Source organism: Oncorhynchus gorbuscha, linkage group LG13 (assembly GCF_021184085.1).
Source record: "Oncorhynchus gorbuscha isolate QuinsamMale2020 ecotype Even-year linkage group LG13, OgorEven_v1.0, whole genome shotgun sequence".
Classification (NCBI taxonomy): Eukaryota; Metazoa; Chordata; class Actinopteri; order Salmoniformes; family Salmonidae; genus Oncorhynchus; species Oncorhynchus gorbuscha.
In genome coordinates this window covers 66,678,352-66,696,380 of record NC_060185.1, presented here as the reverse complement: position 1 = coordinate 66,696,380, position 18,029 = coordinate 66,678,352, and the positions used below count along the sequence as shown (strand labels likewise).

The 18,029-nt window shown below is 41.1% G+C and overlaps 1 protein-coding gene across 1 annotated transcript; it reads right to left on the bottom strand.

Annotated features, from left to right (window-relative positions):
• Positions 1–1,272: 1,272 nt before the first annotated feature.
• Positions 1,273–10,353, bottom strand: chic1 (cysteine-rich hydrophobic domain 1). The gene is made up of 6 exons (XM_046295436.1): positions 10,164–10,353; positions 8,948–9,002; positions 5,556–5,711; positions 5,122–5,178; positions 3,041–3,100; positions 1,273–2,850 (listed from the first exon to the last, which is right to left on the bottom strand). The coding sequence occupies exons 1-6, from the start codon at positions 10,304–10,306 to the stop codon at positions 2,800–2,802; spliced, it is 522 nt and encodes a 173-aa protein (XP_046151392.1). The 5' UTR covers positions 10,307–10,353; the 3' UTR covers positions 1,273–2,799.
• Positions 10,354–18,029: the final 7,676 nt, after the last annotated feature.

Genomic DNA, 18,029 nt, shown 5'->3' with positions numbered 1-18,029 from the left:
GCTGGCACCTGCAGAGGATGTTGAGAAACAGCTGTTGTGTAGCCATACTTAGACACCAGCAGAAACAGTTAGTCCCTTCACTTTCAATCATTGAATACCTCAAATGCAAGCATTTCAGTTCAACTGAGACCAACATTCTTGGTTAGATGATGCTGCAGGACCATAGCAAAATCAATCCATCTTTCCCACAAGTAATGTGATAGAATGTACAAGAAATTGACTTCAACACTCAATGTGTGATACTTTAAAAGCATTTCAATCGTGTTTGTGGATGAATATTGGACCACACTTCTTCGTCTCATGCTGGGATAAGGAAAATTGGAAATATATAAGGGTCTGGTTTTATTCAAAGAGACAATTTAGCTGAGATGTGACAGAGATTGAACCAAGACAAATGAATCCAAAATGGTTAGACCCGTTGTACACTACTACACACTCATAGCTCATCTCTCATAGTGTGTCAGTCTGCCCTCTGGAGGACATGGAAGGAAAGGCCCATTCACCCATCTCCACCTCTCCGCATGGTTACTTACTGTCTAAACTCCTCTCAATTGATTGTGTATGATCTTTGACATTAATATGAGGCTTTCGCAAAGGATAATACAATTTACACAACCCAAAGTGTTACTCCATTAGATTAGAGGGGTACTTAATACAGTAGTGATAGAAAAGTAAAGACAACCTCCCTTGATCCTGTAGACCAGGGGTATTAAACTCTTACCCTGTGAGGTCCGGATTCTGCTGGTTCTGTTCTACATGATAATCAATTGCACTCACCTGGTTTCCCAGGTTTAAATCAGTCCCTGATTAGAGAGGAACAATGAAAGAAATGCAGTGGTTCTGGCTTTGAGGTCCAGAGTTGAGCACTCTAGACCAGATTTCTTCATCCCAACTTCAACAGGACAATGTGAACAATACATCCAAGAACAAAGAGGGTCTATAAAACAACCCACCACTCCAGTGTATGTATGGGGGTAGTGTTATAGTAACCTATTAGATTTTGTCTACAAACTCAGGGGCCGCAGTTCCATTCCCTGAAAGGGCTAGCTATTTATGGTAATAGTATTCCAAATGTGTCAAGTCATTACAGGCCATCTTGTTAAGTTAATGATTCAGCACCTTGTTAAACATGACAAATTGTCAGGTTTCAGTAGCAGGCGGTGGGTAAAGTACATTACCACAAATAAGATGATCTGTATAACTTAAATGATACTGAAGCATGTCAACAGTTAGCATGTGGTTTTCAGTTGGACCAACTTCAAGACTCTGGGAGAATATTCAAAATCAACTATTTATTTCAGCTTTCCATAGGGATTGAGTTGTCATGACAAACATTTACAAGTACTCTGTAACAGGGGCAATACAAGTGAGCATGTCAACCTTAACAAGTACACCCAGTTTTCTGACTGTGGTTCACCGAACATTCCAGTGGCACTGTAACACAGCAAAACTCTCAGCTACAAGTGAAGGACACAACACTAAGGCCTTACAGATTCAGCGATTGAAATTCAAAGCTCATATCCGATTGAGCTGACATGTGCAGCGTTTACCGTGAACGCTGTCCTCAATAAAGCGGGAACATTGCCTTGAAATGTCAATCACGCTGTAAAGCTGAACTTCAGCGATGCGGATTGAATAGTGCACTAAATGCTGGACAAAATTAATAACTAAGGAAACATTTATTTCAGTATGTCATGTTCTCTAGGCTGTATGTGTGTTTTTAACAACAAGGACAAAACACATTATAGGAAAATACAAAACTATAAAATGAACAAAGACAAAGCTGCAACAAAAAGATTGACAAAAAAAAACAACATTTTGACATGGAAGTGCCAAGTTGGAGTCTTTGTTTCCAGCAGTACATCATAAAGATAAGTAGCCATCTCACGTTAAACTGGATGACACTTTTTTACCTTTTTTTCTTTAGTTGGCAAAACCACACAAATAACATGCATCACTAGTGTCATTGTAAAATTACTCAGAACCTCAGTTTGACCATCCTCTGAAATCATGACATTTTGACGAGCTTAAGTGCAATTTTCTGTCCTAACTCTGGCATCACATAGATTGTAAATTATATGGCTTACTAGGTAAACAGGCCCATATAAACTGGTAAGAGACATCTTTCATAAACAAAACTATGGTACAGCACTTTGACAAAACAAATCAAAGATCTAAATCACAACGTAAACAGCGTACCACTGTACATTTTATCCTAACATATTTACAGGTTCGTTTCAATTCTCCTGTACAGAGGGGTCATTTCCAAAGTAAAGAAAAAACATGATGCTGCCAAATAGTATGTTAGGCAAATTCAAGCATCACATCTACTTTTTGTTTCAAAGAAGAATTGATTTGAGGAAATTAAACCCAATAACCAGAATTTGAACTTGGTGGGCTACAAAATGCTGGTCTCCTCCGGTCTTATAACATCCTTTATTGTTTTACATAAGGCGATGATGCTCTAGGTGTCCAATACTGATACGATACATGGCCTCGATTAATGGTGGCTCTTTGGGCTAAATGCACTTTTCAACAGTATATTTTTGTTCATCACTAGTTGTATTACACACAACAAAAAGGGGGCATTTTTCTACTTCGAAAGGAACTGTGCAAAATCTGCCCTACAAAATCTGCTCTAAAGCAAAGTGACAGTGTTGCAATTTCTATTGTACAAGGTATTGGGAGATGGTAAGGGACATCTCTACACCGGTGCAGACCCTCATTTCAACATATATACAAGGCACTACGGATAGGAGTCAAGGGTCACACTGCAGGTCTCCCAACAGCCTCCTCAGCTCAGTCCGGTCGGAATATAGGATATTTGGGTAAGAATTCTATAAGAATTACCTGTGGAGGGAAAAAATTTATTCATTTCACACTTTTCTTTCAGAATTGAATCTTTCCAGTAGGCCCTGCTCTATTGTACATTGCATAAATTACCATATATTTTGCCTCTTATGATCCGAGACTTGTAATACTCCATATGTTGGCAAGAATCCTATTCTGTTTTAGGGGAATATGAATGGGTTATACTTACATATTCCATCATATTGCTGCTTTCACATTTCCTTTTGCTGAGTTTCCAGTGCAGGCCCAGCTAAAGAGAAGAGGTGAAAGTAAGGACAGACAACAGCGCACACGCACAGACACCCACATACTGTCTGGGTAGCTAATCTGTCTGAGATCTCCCCTAGTGTGAGGGGAATTTAGGAAAGGCTTTAAAACTAGTGTGGGTCATAAATATTGGCAACCTTGACAAAGATTAGCAAAATATACTTTATAAAATAAATAATGCAAATACTTAGCAGGTAGCCTAGTGGTTAGAGCGTTGGACTAGTAACCGAAAGGTTGCAAGATCAAATCCCTGAGCTGACAAGGTAAAAAATCTGTCGTTCTGCCCCTGAACAAACCCACTGTTCCTAGGCCGTCATTGAAAATAAGAATTTGTGCTTAACCGACTTGCTTAGTTACATAAAGGTTTTTTTTTTAAAGTGTACGCTGAAAACATTTGAAGATTCAATTATTTTATACTAATATGCTCAATGAAATAGATTTGTTTAAGAAGTAATACAAAAATTCTAAAAAAGATAAGGGTCAGAATATAGGCATACGTTTTCAGTACTTCAGCACCGTCCCCTTGCGAGGATAATGACCCTGAGCCTTTTTCTAAAATGTTATGAGATTGGAGAGCACAATAGGAGGGGTCTTAGACCATTCCTCCATACAGAATCTTTACAGATCCTTGATATCCTTCATCAGTGCTTATGAACTGCCCTCTTCAATTCAAACCACCGATTTTCAATGGGGAACAAGTTTGGAGACAGATTGCCATTGAAAAATGTTGATTTTGTGGTCAATGAACCATTTTCTTTGTGGCTTTTGATGCACCACCACCACATCTCACAGTAGGTAGGAGGTTATTTTCTGCATATGCTTTCGTTTTTTTCAACGCCCAGCCCACCACTGGTATGCGTGGCAAAAATGCTCTATTTTCATGTCATCTGACCATAGACCGCCTGGGGTTTGATAAACAGCATTGGCACTTGGATTAGAACCGGTGCCATGGTCAGATAACAGGAAAATAGAGCTCTTTGGCCACGCACACCAGTGGTGGGTTTTGTGTTGAAAAACAGAAGCATATGTAGAAAATGACCCCATACTTACTGTAAAATATGGTGGTGGATCTTTGATGTTATTGGGCTGTATTGCTTCCACTGGTCCTTGTTAAGGTCAATGGCGCCAAGAACTGTACCAAGTACCAGGACATTTTAGACAAAAACCTGGTTGCCTCTGCCAGGAGGCTGAAACTTGGCCACATGTAGATCTTCCAGTAAGAAAACAACCCCAACACTAATCAGAATTCACAAAGAAATGGTTCATTGACCACAAAAATCAACATTTTGCAATGGCCATCTCAGTCTCCAAACTTGTACCACATTAAAGAAAATCTGTGGTTTGAATTGAAGAGAGCAGTCCATAAGCACAGACGAAGGATCTCAAGGATCTGTAAAGATTCTGTATGGAGGAATGGTCTAAGACCCCTCCCAATGTATACTCAGATATCATAAAACATTTTAGAAATAGACTCGTTATCCTCACAAGGTGAGGGTGCTGGAGTATTGATAACAATGTTTAATTACTTGCTAAACAAAATCTCTTTGAGCAATTGCATTTGTATAAAATAATATAACGGTCCCAGGTGGCTCAGTCGGTAGATCATGGCGCTTGCAACGCCAGGGTTGTGACTTCGATTCCCACGGGGGACCAGTACAAAAAAGTATGAATATGTATCGCTTAGAGGGAAATTTGTTCTAAAGGTTAAAGTTTACATGAGTTAACGACCATTATCCATCAGAAACCTGCTACTTTAACATCGCTTAAAGATGGAATGCGCAGTAGGGGGAAACAGCACTACTGGCCATCCCACTGTTGTTGTTGTTTGTGTTTCCAAGCTGAGGGAGAGTCGTCCTGCATGGTAAAAATAAAAAAAAGTGTGTAGTACATATTATGCTCTTCTATCGCAAATGGACGTCGCCGTTTCCCCATTAACGGCTACTTCACAACTGACGGAACTGTTATGGTCTTTCAGACAGGTGCTAATATTCCATTTGTTCTTACCTTGTGATATAACCGGTTGTTTTCCCATTCTAACAACTTCTGAATAGATCTTCTCGCCTGTTTGTAAAGGAGCACATACAGCATTGAAATGTTTTCTAGTAATTACCTTGACTTCACACTCTTTTACAAATGACAATAACAGCAACCACAGTATTATATGACAAAGAGACATTTATGGACTGAACTCCTTTTACCAGCTTGTAATTTCCACTTCACAATAACACTGGGTCGAGGCACCACCTTTCAGTGGCGTACCCTTCAGCTGGACAGGCCTTCAATGGTGTAATGTATCATTTATACACACAAGTTGTTATTGCCTGCTTAAGACCAATACGGCTGGATTTGTAAACTAGCCCATGAGTAATGAGTGGGCCTGCTGACTTATGTAGAGTGGGACTGTGCAGCAGACATCACACGAGGGCTGATTGACTTACTCTCTTGTTGAGGCATATAACGGGCCACAGACTGAAGCCCACTGTACAGCAACAGCACAGGCAACCGCAAAGAAGCCACTTCACATTGACAGGCAAGTTCTTCTTCAAGCAAGCGTTCACTCTGCTGATGCTGGTTTTAAACTCCTCTGGAGCCACCTGGAGAAGAAGCGGGAGAAGGGAGGAAGAAGTGGATGGGAAATGTCAGACAGAGGAAATGTGGTTGTAATTGGTATAGTTATCTTATTGGTAATTCTCTCTTCGAGACAAATCAGCTCATAATTGTTTTCAATCATTTGAGCTTAAAATAGTTTTTCATCTGAAGCAATAGTGCTGAGCAATTTACCAAAATGTCAGTTATTAAACAACTAATTGACTTTTTTTTGTGAGCCTGATGCGCAGTTTCGCCAGAGCTAAATCAGACCAAGCCCGAACTGTGGGATGAAATAGGGAGTTGTAGTTTCCAACAAGGCCAATATTCTTCATAGTTTCCTGGTAATTAACAACAATGACCATAATCCATTGCGGGCCTGGTCTGTGTGTTTCTTTTACACCGGCTACTGTACATTAGGTTAGTGAGGGGCAGACATGGAGGGGGAGAGAAGAACTAGAATGCGCAATTGAGAGGGTTTAGAGAGCATTTGCTTAGCGAGGTCTCTACCTGAAAAGACATGACTGATAATTGGCATTCAGCAGTCATGAATGTATGCCTTATTTACACTGAAAAATATAAAAAACGCAGCATGCAGCAATTTAAGATTTTACTGAGTTACAGTTCATATAAGGAAATCAGTCAATTGTAATAAATTCATTAGGCCCTAATCTATGGATTTCACATGACTGGGAATACAGATGTGCATCAGTTGGTCAGATATTTTTTTTTAAAAGTAGGGGCAGGGATCAGAAAACCTGTCAGTATCTGGTGTGACCACTATTTGCTTCATGCAGCGCGACACATCTCCTTCGCATAGAGTTGATCAGGCTGTTGATTGTAGCCTGTGGAATGTTGTCCCACTCCTCTTTAATGGCTGTGTGAAGTTGCTTGATATTGGCGAGAACTGGAACACGCCGTTGTACACGTCGATCCAGAACATCCTAAAACATGCTCAATGGGTGACGTGTCCGAGTATGCAGGCCATGGAAGAACTGGGACATTTTCATCTTCCAGGAATTGTGTACAAATCAATGCGACATGGAGCCGTGTATTATCATGCTGAAACATGATGGCGGCGAATGAATGGCACGACAATGGGCCTCGGGATCTCTGTGCATTCCAATTACCATCAATAAAATGCAATTGTGTTCATTGTCCGTAGCTTATGCCTGCACATACCATAACCCCACCATGGGGCATTCTGTTCACAACGTTGACATCAGCAAACCGCTCACCCTCGTGACACTATACACTCGTCTCCCATCTGCCCGTTACAGTTGAAACCGGGATTCATCAGTGAAGAGCACAATTCTCTAGAGAGCCAGTGGCCATCGAAAGTTAGCATTTGCCCACTGTCACGACCCTGGTGAGGACGACGAGTACACAGATGAGCTTCATTGAGACTGTTTCCGACAGTTTGTGCAGAAATTCTTTGGTTATGCAAACCCAAAGTTTCATCAGCTGTCTGGGAGGCTGGTCTCTGACGATCCCGCAGGTGAAGAAGCCGGATGTGGAGGTCCTGGGCTGGCGGGTTACATGTGGTCTGCGGTTGTGAGGCCGGTTGGACGTACTGCCATATCTCTAAAAATGACTTTGGTGACAACTTATGGTAGAGAAATTAACATTCAATTCTCTGGCAACAGCTCTGGTAGACATTCCTGCAGTCAACATGCCAATTGCATGCTTCCTCAAAACGTGAGACATCTGTGGCATTGTGTTGTGTGACAAAACTGCACATTTTAGAGTGGCTTTTATTGTCCCCAGCACGAGGTGCACCTGCCATGCTGTTTAATCAGCTTCTTGATATGCCACACCTGTCAGGTGGATGGATTGCCTTGGGAAGAGAGAAATACTCACTAACAGGGATGTAAACAAATTTGTGTACAACATTTTTTTTAAATAAGCTTTTTGTGAGTATGGAACATGTGTTCTTTTATTTCAGCTCATGGTACCAACACTTTACATTACGTTGCATTTATATTTTTGTTCAGTATACTTTGAAGAAGTACAAAATGTGATTTTTGAATTTGGTTTTGTCACCAGCATAGGCAGCAGCTCTTTAGAGATGAGTTGACTTGGAATGTAATAAAATAAAATTTAATATATACAACTGAAATATTTTATTAAAGTGAATAAATGATGGCTAATATGTGATAAGCAGTAATGGCCAGTCACTACCATCATGGGTCTTCATAATTGTTTTATTCTGTGTTGTTACAGCATTCAACCCACATAATGCATTTAATGTTTAAAGCCGAAATCAAAAACCGTGATCATTTTTGTAATAATCAAAACTCTCTCAAAAGGCACTAATCGCTCAGCAATATGAATAAAAAACAAACACCTGAAAGGGAAAGTAGGAGAAAGGCAACCACTTCCGTGAAAAACTCCTTTAAATGTTTATTTTTATATTTTATAATAAAACCTGTACTGTAGTCTACAGGATCAAAGAGCCTTAGAAAACAAATGGGTGGCCTAGATATTTGGAGATGCTATCCAGAGATCAAATCTCTTACTAGTACGCCTGTAACTTGCTAACCAATCTCTTGTCTATTCACGGCAGAGAGGGACTAAAGCGAGAGATAAGCTCAGTGCCTGTGGCAGCGGCCATCCAAACAACATGAATGGATGCTAATTCCTCTCTGGGTCTGTACGCCATAAAACTGGGGTCGTAATCTTTTATGACAGGATGCAAAGGTCTCTTTGCAAACAGAATAGGAATAAGGGCCTGCTGATCTGCACCCCTCAATCATCATAATTGTGACCTCTTCCATCATGTCACCATTGGTCACAATACTGGAGAGACTTTTTATTGCCCTGCACTTCCCTCTGCCTGCTCTTATCCCTTTAGCCTTTTTGTGTTTGAGTGTCTGACCCAGGAAGCTGCCCTTTCTTGTGCATGGCACAGTCTTTATTTCCTTCTTTTATCACCTGGAGCTGTGTCCCCGACCAACTGGGCTCCAAAGACGGCTTACTCATTGACAGAGCTTCACTTCAGCTTTGGATGCACCGTGGTGTGTTGCTCCATCATATCAAAAGCACTTAAGAAACGTGACAGAGGTAATTCAGGGATGGTCTGATTTGTCAAAGGGCAAATAGAACAATGGCGCCACCATAATAGCTTAAATTAATTATTAAATTAATTAAATTAATTCGCATCCCAGTCCAAAGCATTTGGCAAGCACAAAACATTGTTTTGGGGAAATGCATGAGACGATACTAATGAATTGGGTTACTGTACCTTTCCAGTGAGTACTGAGGGAAACTCTGTGTCAAATTTGTTGCTCAAGCCAAACCTGTCAAAAAAAACATACAAAAATGGTAGAGATTAAACAAACTTTCCATTGGACATGTATAAAGTACTATACTGTGACTGTGGGCTGTCACAAGGGGAACCTGGCATGGTTTTTTATGGAGATGGAATAACAGACACAGTACTCTCAACAAATAAATACCTATACAAATGTACCTAACACTTTACAATGTACAGACAGAAAAAATATATATATATATTTCCTGAATAACCTGTAATTTGTTTCATTATGTGAATAGCTTCCCCTGTTGATACAATTCAATATGATGACAAGGATACACCATATGCATAACGCAGTTGTGGAGACTAGAGGAAGTATACTTGACTATTTTGATAAAAAGCTAAGGAATGGGCCTGGGGAAATGTAAGCACTCGCAAATGCATAGACAGAGCTATGGATGCAAGGACTGACCATCCATGATATCAAAATGACAGTTAACCATGTATTGCAGTTATACAGTGTTTAACATTTATCTACATTGTTTACAAACATTGGAGTAAAACAATGCTTATTTTGCGTTCTGATGGCATAGGACAGTTGAAATTAACTCACGAGGCATTTATAAGTTATATTTTTCAAAAATCAATGGGCATAGCTGACTTAATATCATAAATGTATAGCCAAGTCCAAAATGGATTCTAGTCTTGCAGGGAGTAACGTTAGCTCAACACAGAATGTTAAATCTATGGATGGTAGCTAGCAAGCTTGCTGGAAATAGTCTTGGTTCATCACCACAATTTGAATAAGCCAGCCCTGTCAAAAATATTCACTAGTTACCGTAGATGTCATGTTGGCTTGTCATTTTTGTTACAGTAGATGCTATGTTAGGCTAGTTTGCAGGCAACCAGTGTAGATAGCTAACGTTAGCTACCTAGTTCGCACAACTATAGTTACGCGAACTAAGTTAGCTAGTCAACTATAATGCAGGAATAGCAGGTAACGTTACACAATATATCACCCTTGCCTCATCAATGAAGTCAAATGTAACAGTTTTGTCCTAATATAAGACCAGACAACTGACTGTTATTGCCACGGCCTAGTGGTAAGTTGTATTTTATAGCATTGTTGTTGGCAGGCTAGCTAGCAAGCTGATGAGGTAGAACAACATAACGAATCATAATGACTGCGCTTTGGATTGCTTACACGGTGATGTGCCCGGCCCCTCGCACAATCACAGGTTCTGGGCAATATTTAACAAGATGTTCTTCATTCACTACACGTTCATCTTCCTCGTCTAACTCATAGATGGTATCAAAATCCGCCATGTTGGGTAGTAAGACGCTCATGACGTTTTCGTCACTGCCAGCATGACATCAACAACCAGTAATGCCGCGTTCAAAACAACTGGGAACACAGAAATCTTCGACTTCAGTGCGTTCAAAACAACTGGGAACTTCGGGGGGGGAAGAACTACCTCCGACTGGGAAAATCGTTTTGAACAGTCATCCAACTCGGGAACTCGGACCTCTTTCTTTCCGACCTGAATATCACTGACATCATGATTTGACCGAGCTCAGCCTCCGCAGAGTGTCTGGAAAAGTGATGGATATAATTTCATATCATTTAAGTTTATACTTTTAAAAGAATACAATAAAGTAGGCTTCACTGCACTCTATACTACTCTGTAAACCGGTCATCTCTGTTTTACCCGTCGCAAGACACACTGGTTGTTGATTGTTTATAAAAAAAAAACTATTAGGCCTCACTCCCTCCTATCTGAGATATCTACTGCAGCCCTCATCCTCCCCATACAACACCCCTTCTGCCAGTCACATTCTGTCAACCCTTAAGCACAAACACCCCTGGGTCGCTTGTCTTTTCAGTTCGCTACAGCTAGCGACTGGAACGAGCTGCAACAAACAGTCAAACTGGACAGTTTTATCTCAATCTATTCATTCAAAAACTAAATTATGGACACTCTTACTGACAGTTATGGCTGCTTTGCGTGATGTATTGTTATCTCTACCTTCTTGCCCTTTGTGCTGTTGTCTGTGTCCAATAATGTTTGTACCATGTCTTGTGCATTGCCATGTTGTGTTGCTGCCATGTTGTGTTGCTACCATGCTGTGTTGCTGCCTTGTTATGTTGTTGTCTTAGGTATCTATTTATGTAGCGTTGTCTCAGGAGGCCTTTGGCCGTATGGTAGGCCATCATTGACTTGCCTAGTTAAATAAAGGTTAAATTAAAATTGAAAATAATAATACAGATATCAATAGCAGACTACACATCAGGGGCGTCATGCACCCAAACATCTGAGGGGGCACAAAGTATGGAAGCCCCCAGTCTGGAAGATGGAGAATTTAGAATTTTCCAAAACTATGAAACATATTTTTCATGCAATCTAGAGCCCTAAACATTATTCTGAATTCTATGTTCAAAATATGTTTATTTTCTGCATATCTAATCATACTTCTTGAGCTGTCTGTATCCTCCTGAAAGGTGGTTATTTTTTTAAAGGTTCAATGCAGCTGTATTTATCTCAATATCAAATAATTTCTGGGTAACAATTACGTACCTTACTGTGATTGTTTTCAATTGAAATTGTAAAAAACAAACATATCTAGCTTCTTAGCAAAGAGCAATTTGTCAAGCAAGAGTTTTGCTAGGACTGTCTGGGAGTGGTCTGTGTGGGGAGGAGAAAACTAAAAACTAGCTGTTTTAGCAGAGAGGGTTGGAACTCTCTTTCTTATTGGTCTGGTTAATTAATTTACTCCTAGTGATGTCACCAGGCAGGCCTAAACTCCATCCCACCAAAACAGGCTGCAATCTTTTCAAACAGCTCTTACACTAAAAGGGTATTATAATAATTTTTGCAATTTCACAGTATTATTCCAAGCTCACAGTGTGGAAATATACACTGAACAAAAATATAAACGCCGTATGTAAAGTGTTGGTCCCATGTTTCATGAGCTGAAGTAAAACATCTCAGAAATCTTCAATATGGACAAAAAGCATATTTCTCTCAGATTTCGTGCATGGATGTCATTGCATTCCTGTTAGTGAGTATTTCTCCTTTGCCAAGATAATCCATTCACATGACAGACCTGGAATATCAAGAATTTGATTAAACAGCATGATCATGACACAGGTGCACCTTGTGCTGGGGACAATAAAAGGCCACTAAAATATGCAGTTGTGTCACACAACACAATGCCACAGATGTCTCAAGTTGAGGGAGCATGCAATTGGCATGCTGACTCCAGGAATGTCCACCAGAGCTGTTGCCAGAGAATTTAATGTTAATTTCTCTGCCATAAGCATCAATTTTGAGAATCTGGCAGTACGTCCAACCGGCCTCACAACTGCAGACAGACCATGTGCGTGGCTTCGGGTGGGAGAGCAGTTTGGTGATGTCAATGTTTTAAGCAGAGTGCCCCATGGTGGCGGTGGGGTTATGGTATGGGCAGGCACAAGCTACGGACAATGAACACAATTGCATGTTATTGATGGCAATTGGAATGTACAGAGATACCATGATGCGATCCTCGAGCCCATTGTCGTGCCATTCATGTTTCAGCATGATAAGCCCCATGTTGCAAGGATCTGTACACAATTCCTTGAAGCTGAAAATGTCAGAGTTCTTCCATGGCCTGCATACTCACCAAACATGTCACCCATTGAGCATGTTTGGGATGCTCTGGATTGACGTGTAGGGCAATGTGTGTTCATGTTCCTGCCAAAAGCATGATCAACTCTATGCGAAGGAGAAGTATCGCGCTGACTGAGGAAAATGGTGGTCGCACCAGATACTGACTGGTTTTCTGATCCACGCCCCTACCTTAAGGTGTCTGTGAACCACAGATGTTTATCTGTATTCCAAGTCATGTGAAATCCATAGATTAGGACCTAATGGATTTTTTTCAATTGACTGATTTCCTTATATGAACTCAGTAAAATATATTTTTATTTTATTTAATTTGACCCCTTTTTCTCCCCAATTTCGTAGTATCCAATTGTTAGTAGCTACTATCTTGTCTCATCGCTACAATTCCCGAGCGGACTCCTGAGAGACGAAGGTTGAAAGTTCTTAACACAGCACGGTATCCAACCCGGAAACCAGCTGCACCAATGTGTCGGAGGAATGTGTCTTATTCAGTCAATTTAGTATTACTTGCTTTATTAAGTGTACCAACCTTGCCAGCCTTGCCAGCACAACTAGTATCGCTTTAGAGTCCTAATAAAACAAGTTAGATTGGTCCTTAACTACTGTTCAAATGTGCAAAAATGTATTTGAAATTTACCCGTACACATCAACAACTGTCGTTTTATCGTATAACACAAGATATGCCCCCCACTACGACATACATGTGTATCTGAAGTGCAGCCGTCGCTTAAGTAGGCCTACACATAATTTTTGCCTACCAACCAGTGTTGCCAATTTAGCAACTTAGTCACTATATTTAGCAAGTATTCAGACCCTTCTAGCGACACATTTTCAAAAAAGCGACTAGCGACTTTTTCTGGTGTTATTGGAGACTTTAAAGAGGTCACAGGCGGCCCAGTCCTTGCGCAGCAGTCTTTCCCAGCTGCAGTCCGAGCAGGAGATGTTCACCCCTCTGCATCCAGACTGCAAATTAATCGCACTTGCGGGAAGCTGCCGCTGGCTGATCCCGCTCTGGCTTACATTCAGGGCGGGATGTAAATGTAAAATGTTCTTTGTCTAAAATAAATCACTGCACAAAAATAAATCACTGCATTTGACTCACACAGCCTGTCACTTACTCACCTTGTCCACTGTGTGTGTGCCTTCTAGCTGGCTAGTTCATCATGTCTCAGTCTAAACTGTACACTCACAAATACAGAAAGGAGTGGGAATCAAACTCTGAATGAAAAAGGCTGGTTGAAGCCTTTTATTGGAGGTGATACACAGGCATACTGCCTGTATTGTAAGGCTAATTTCTACGACAAACTTAGTGATGTAAAAAAAACACATGACAACTCAAAAACATACTCAAAAGGCAAAGCCTTATAACAGTTCCACCCAAAACAAGCTGCTATTTATGTTTTTTTTTTAAATTGACTCTGCAAAAAGGCTGAGGCCACCATGGCATTAGCTATCACTGAACACTGCTGGAATGTGTTCACATTAGAGAAGCATATGTGGGTGACCAGCGTTTCAGCCTCCTCCTCAATGAGTCCACAGATGTAAGTGTTTCTAAGTACCTGGAGGTTGTGATAATGTACTTTAGTGACACCAAGTAGACAATTGTATCAACATTTCTGGGGCTTGTTGAGTTGAAGGGAGGAGATGCCAAATCTATAGCCCGTGCTGTTGTGGCTTTCCTCGACAAGTGGTCTTAAAAAAGAGAAACTCCTGGGGATAGTGACTGACAATGCCTCTGTTATGATGGAGATTAACATTGGGGTCCATAAAGTGCTGAAGGAGGAGTATGGCCTCAAATATCTGGTTCTTATTTGCTGTGTGTGCCACTCTCTGCAGCTTGCTTTAAGTCATGCTTCCAATGACATCATCCCCTGTAGTGTGGAGTACTTGGTACGAGAGACTTATAACTGGTTTTCAGTGTCTACATATATATGAGACCATCAACTGTGGTGAGAAACATAACCATGGTGTGTGCCACACGTTGGCTCTCCATTGAACCCGCGGTTTCACGCATTCACAGACCAGTGGGAGGAGCTTAGGCTGCATTTCGCAGTCTCCAAGTCCAGTGAACACTGCTACATGGCTGAGGTTTTATACTCCATGTACAGTGATCCTCAAAACATATTGTATCTGACTTTTTTGAAGTCAGTGCTGGGTGAGGTACAGTTGGCCATCAAGGCTTTTGAGGGAGAGCAAGTAGATCCTTTTAAGCTACTTGACAGCTTGGTTAGCCTGATCAAGTCTGTGAGCAGCAGGGTGCTGAATCCACTGGCAAATGTTGATGTACTCAAAGTGTCAATAGATGGATACATCAGTCCCAAACCGTACCTTGGTTACCTTTTTGAGTCAAAGGCAGCTGAGCTCCACCTTGCGCCTGAGGATGAAAACAATGTCCGAAAGTCATGTGTAGCCTTCACCATCTCCCTCACTAATGAGTTGAGGGTGAGACTGCCTGACAACATCAAAGTATTGCAGTACATGTCTGTTTTCAATATGGAGGAAACTCTAAAGCACAATAAGAGCCCTGGAGAAATAGAAAAAAATAGCCAACCTCCTTGGCTCCTCCCCTGCAGAGATAGACAAGATTGTCTAGCAATGGCGTGCCATCCATCTTAGTAAAATGAGACAAAAACACACTGGGCTTCTGGAGTGAGATGTGGAAGTTCAGGGATGCAGCTAATATCAACCCATTTCAAGAACTTGCCATTGCTGCTGTGTCTGTGTTGTCCTTGCCACACTCAAATGCTGAAGTCGAGAGAGTATTCAGCCAGATGAGTGTGGTAAAAAGCAAACTTAGAAATCGGATGTCCTTGCAGACCCTTAACTCCATCCTGTACATTCGATATGGACTGAAGCTGTCTGGTGAGGCTTGCTATGAGCACCAGCTGCCTGATAATGTTTTGCAGCTTTTTGGCACATCAGCTGCTTACTCATTTAAGTCAGCTCCCTCAGTTGCTGACCTGCCATAGAGAGCCCTGACCAAAATGACGATGACCCACTCTTTCTGTGAGCCAGCACAGTCTGTGTGAGTATGGAGGGGGGGTCTGGATTTTTTTTTATACCTGAATTAGGGTCACACTAGTTACCATAATTTTCTCACATTGCCATTGAGAGTTATTTCTATTGTCTCTTTTTGGTCCATTTAGATTGTTAATGTAGATTGTATACAAACATGTAAAAAATGTTGTGGTTAAAAACGTTAATGTTCTACTGTGACTTGTTGTAGGCTTCTAAGTGGACCATAAGGTTAAAAACCAAACCAAATTAAGAACACTAAACTAAAAAACAAAACTTTTTTTTTTTAACTAAGTAACTCCGCCAGTGTCTCTTTTGGGTCACTTTTGCCGGTCCAAAGCCCAGATGAAGGAGGAGGGTTGGAATTGTGACATTAAAAAAAAACAAGAATCGACAGAAGAAAGTTCATTTGTCGTTCTAAACATATTTCGGGTGTTTTTTACTCACTTTTTGTCTCTCCCACGACGTTATTCCTCTCTCCTACAGCGTCAATCACAATTTCATGCACATGGCCAATTATGCAAACTAGGCGATGACGTCATTTAGCGACTTCTAGTGACTTTTAGGACAGACAATAGCTACTTTCCTTACTGAGGAGTTGGTAAAACTGCTACCAACATGCACAGATCAGCTCGACAGAATGAGCACCAACCACTAGGCTATCAAAGATTCTTACAGGCTTCACAGCTTAAAGCTGTAATATGTAACTTTTTGGGCGACCCCACCAAATTCACATAGAAATGTGAGTTATAGATCTGTCATTCTCATTGAAAGCAAGTCTAAGAAGCAGTAGATATGTTTTGTGTGTGCTTTTTCTATTTTCGCACCATTGGTTAGAGCCTGTAAGTAAGCATTTCACTGTAAGGTCTACCTACACCTGTTGTATTCGGCGCACGTGACAAATAAACTTTGATTTGATTTGACCAGCTTCAAACAGCTGAAAATGCAATATTTTTGGTTACAGAAAATATATTTCACAGCGGTTTAAACAGTACAATGATTATCTACACCAGGGGTAGGCAACCCTGTTCCTGGAGTGCCGCAGGTACTGCAGGATTTTGTTCCAACTAGGCACCACACCAACACCAACTGAGCTAATTGATCAGTTCAGTGATTGCCTAAATTCAACACACCTGGTTTTCCAGGTCTGTTAAATAAAAAACATGAAGCTCCTGCGGCACTCCAGGACCAGGGTTGCCTACCCTTGCTCGACACATGATTGTTTTGTCACATAAACTGAAATTAGGCTAACTATTTGAATTTTAGCAACCAGGAAATGGCAGAGTGATTTCTGTGAGACTATGCTGTCTTCGCAATGAAAGTAACCAAGCCGCCTCCAGGTGCGCAATATTTTCTGTGTGGGAGAGTTTCACACACACACTCTATAACAAGAGAGCATGGAGGGGGCGAAAAAGTAGGCTTTGTGTCGTTTTCATAGTATTGACATCACTTTTACAGTAGTCTATCACACAATGACTATGTACTGCAAATGAATGACAACAGAGTGAACACTTGCCTACTTATTTTAGTAGGCTACACACGGTATTGGTCCTACTACTGCGACATACAAAATGTAACAAAATGGAGGCCTATCTGAAATGCATCCATATACACAACAACTGTCATTTTGCCACAAGAAAGCATGCCATGTTGAACAGAAGCCTCACAAAGACTGGTAGCCCAAGATGCACTAATTAAAACAGCACACACTGTAACCATCGATTCAGGACCACGGACAGAAAGCAACCCCAGTCAGCAAGGTGAAAGGATCATGTACAATGTGAGTGGACAGCCAGGACAACAGGAGCACAATGCCAGGGATCATCTCAGAGCACAACCAATTAGGCTACATTGGACATTGTCCCTATACCAATCAAATAATACAAAGCTGTATATCTATGAAGTAAAAAGCAAAGGCCTAAACTATACAATACATTCAAAAAGGTATCTTACCATTTAGATGAGTTGCAGCCTCCTTGATGCTGTGTTGAACCTTATGAGAAGTTTCTGATTCCATTCTCCTTTCCAGAGAAGTTTAGGTCCCTCTCAAATACCAGCTGGCCAAGCTGGACTTTTCGTTGATGTGTTCAGAGTCTGTGCTTACTGAATACGTTCTTCAGGGTGGAGAATTCATTTTTGCACATTGCTGCTTGTGGCTGGGGTAACGGATGTGCAGGTACTTGTTGTGATTTTACACTTGTGCTGGTGCTAGGCCCTGGCTCTTGTGAATCTTGTTGGTCAGCAGGCAGCATGGGGGACATGCGGGAATTACATTGGATATTAGGTTCCTCAACCTCGGTGGTCGGGCCTGCAGGCTGGTCAGTGAACTTGGCATTTCTCTCGACATGGTGGTCCTCAGTTGTTTTGCTCTTGGCAGGTCTCAGCCATTT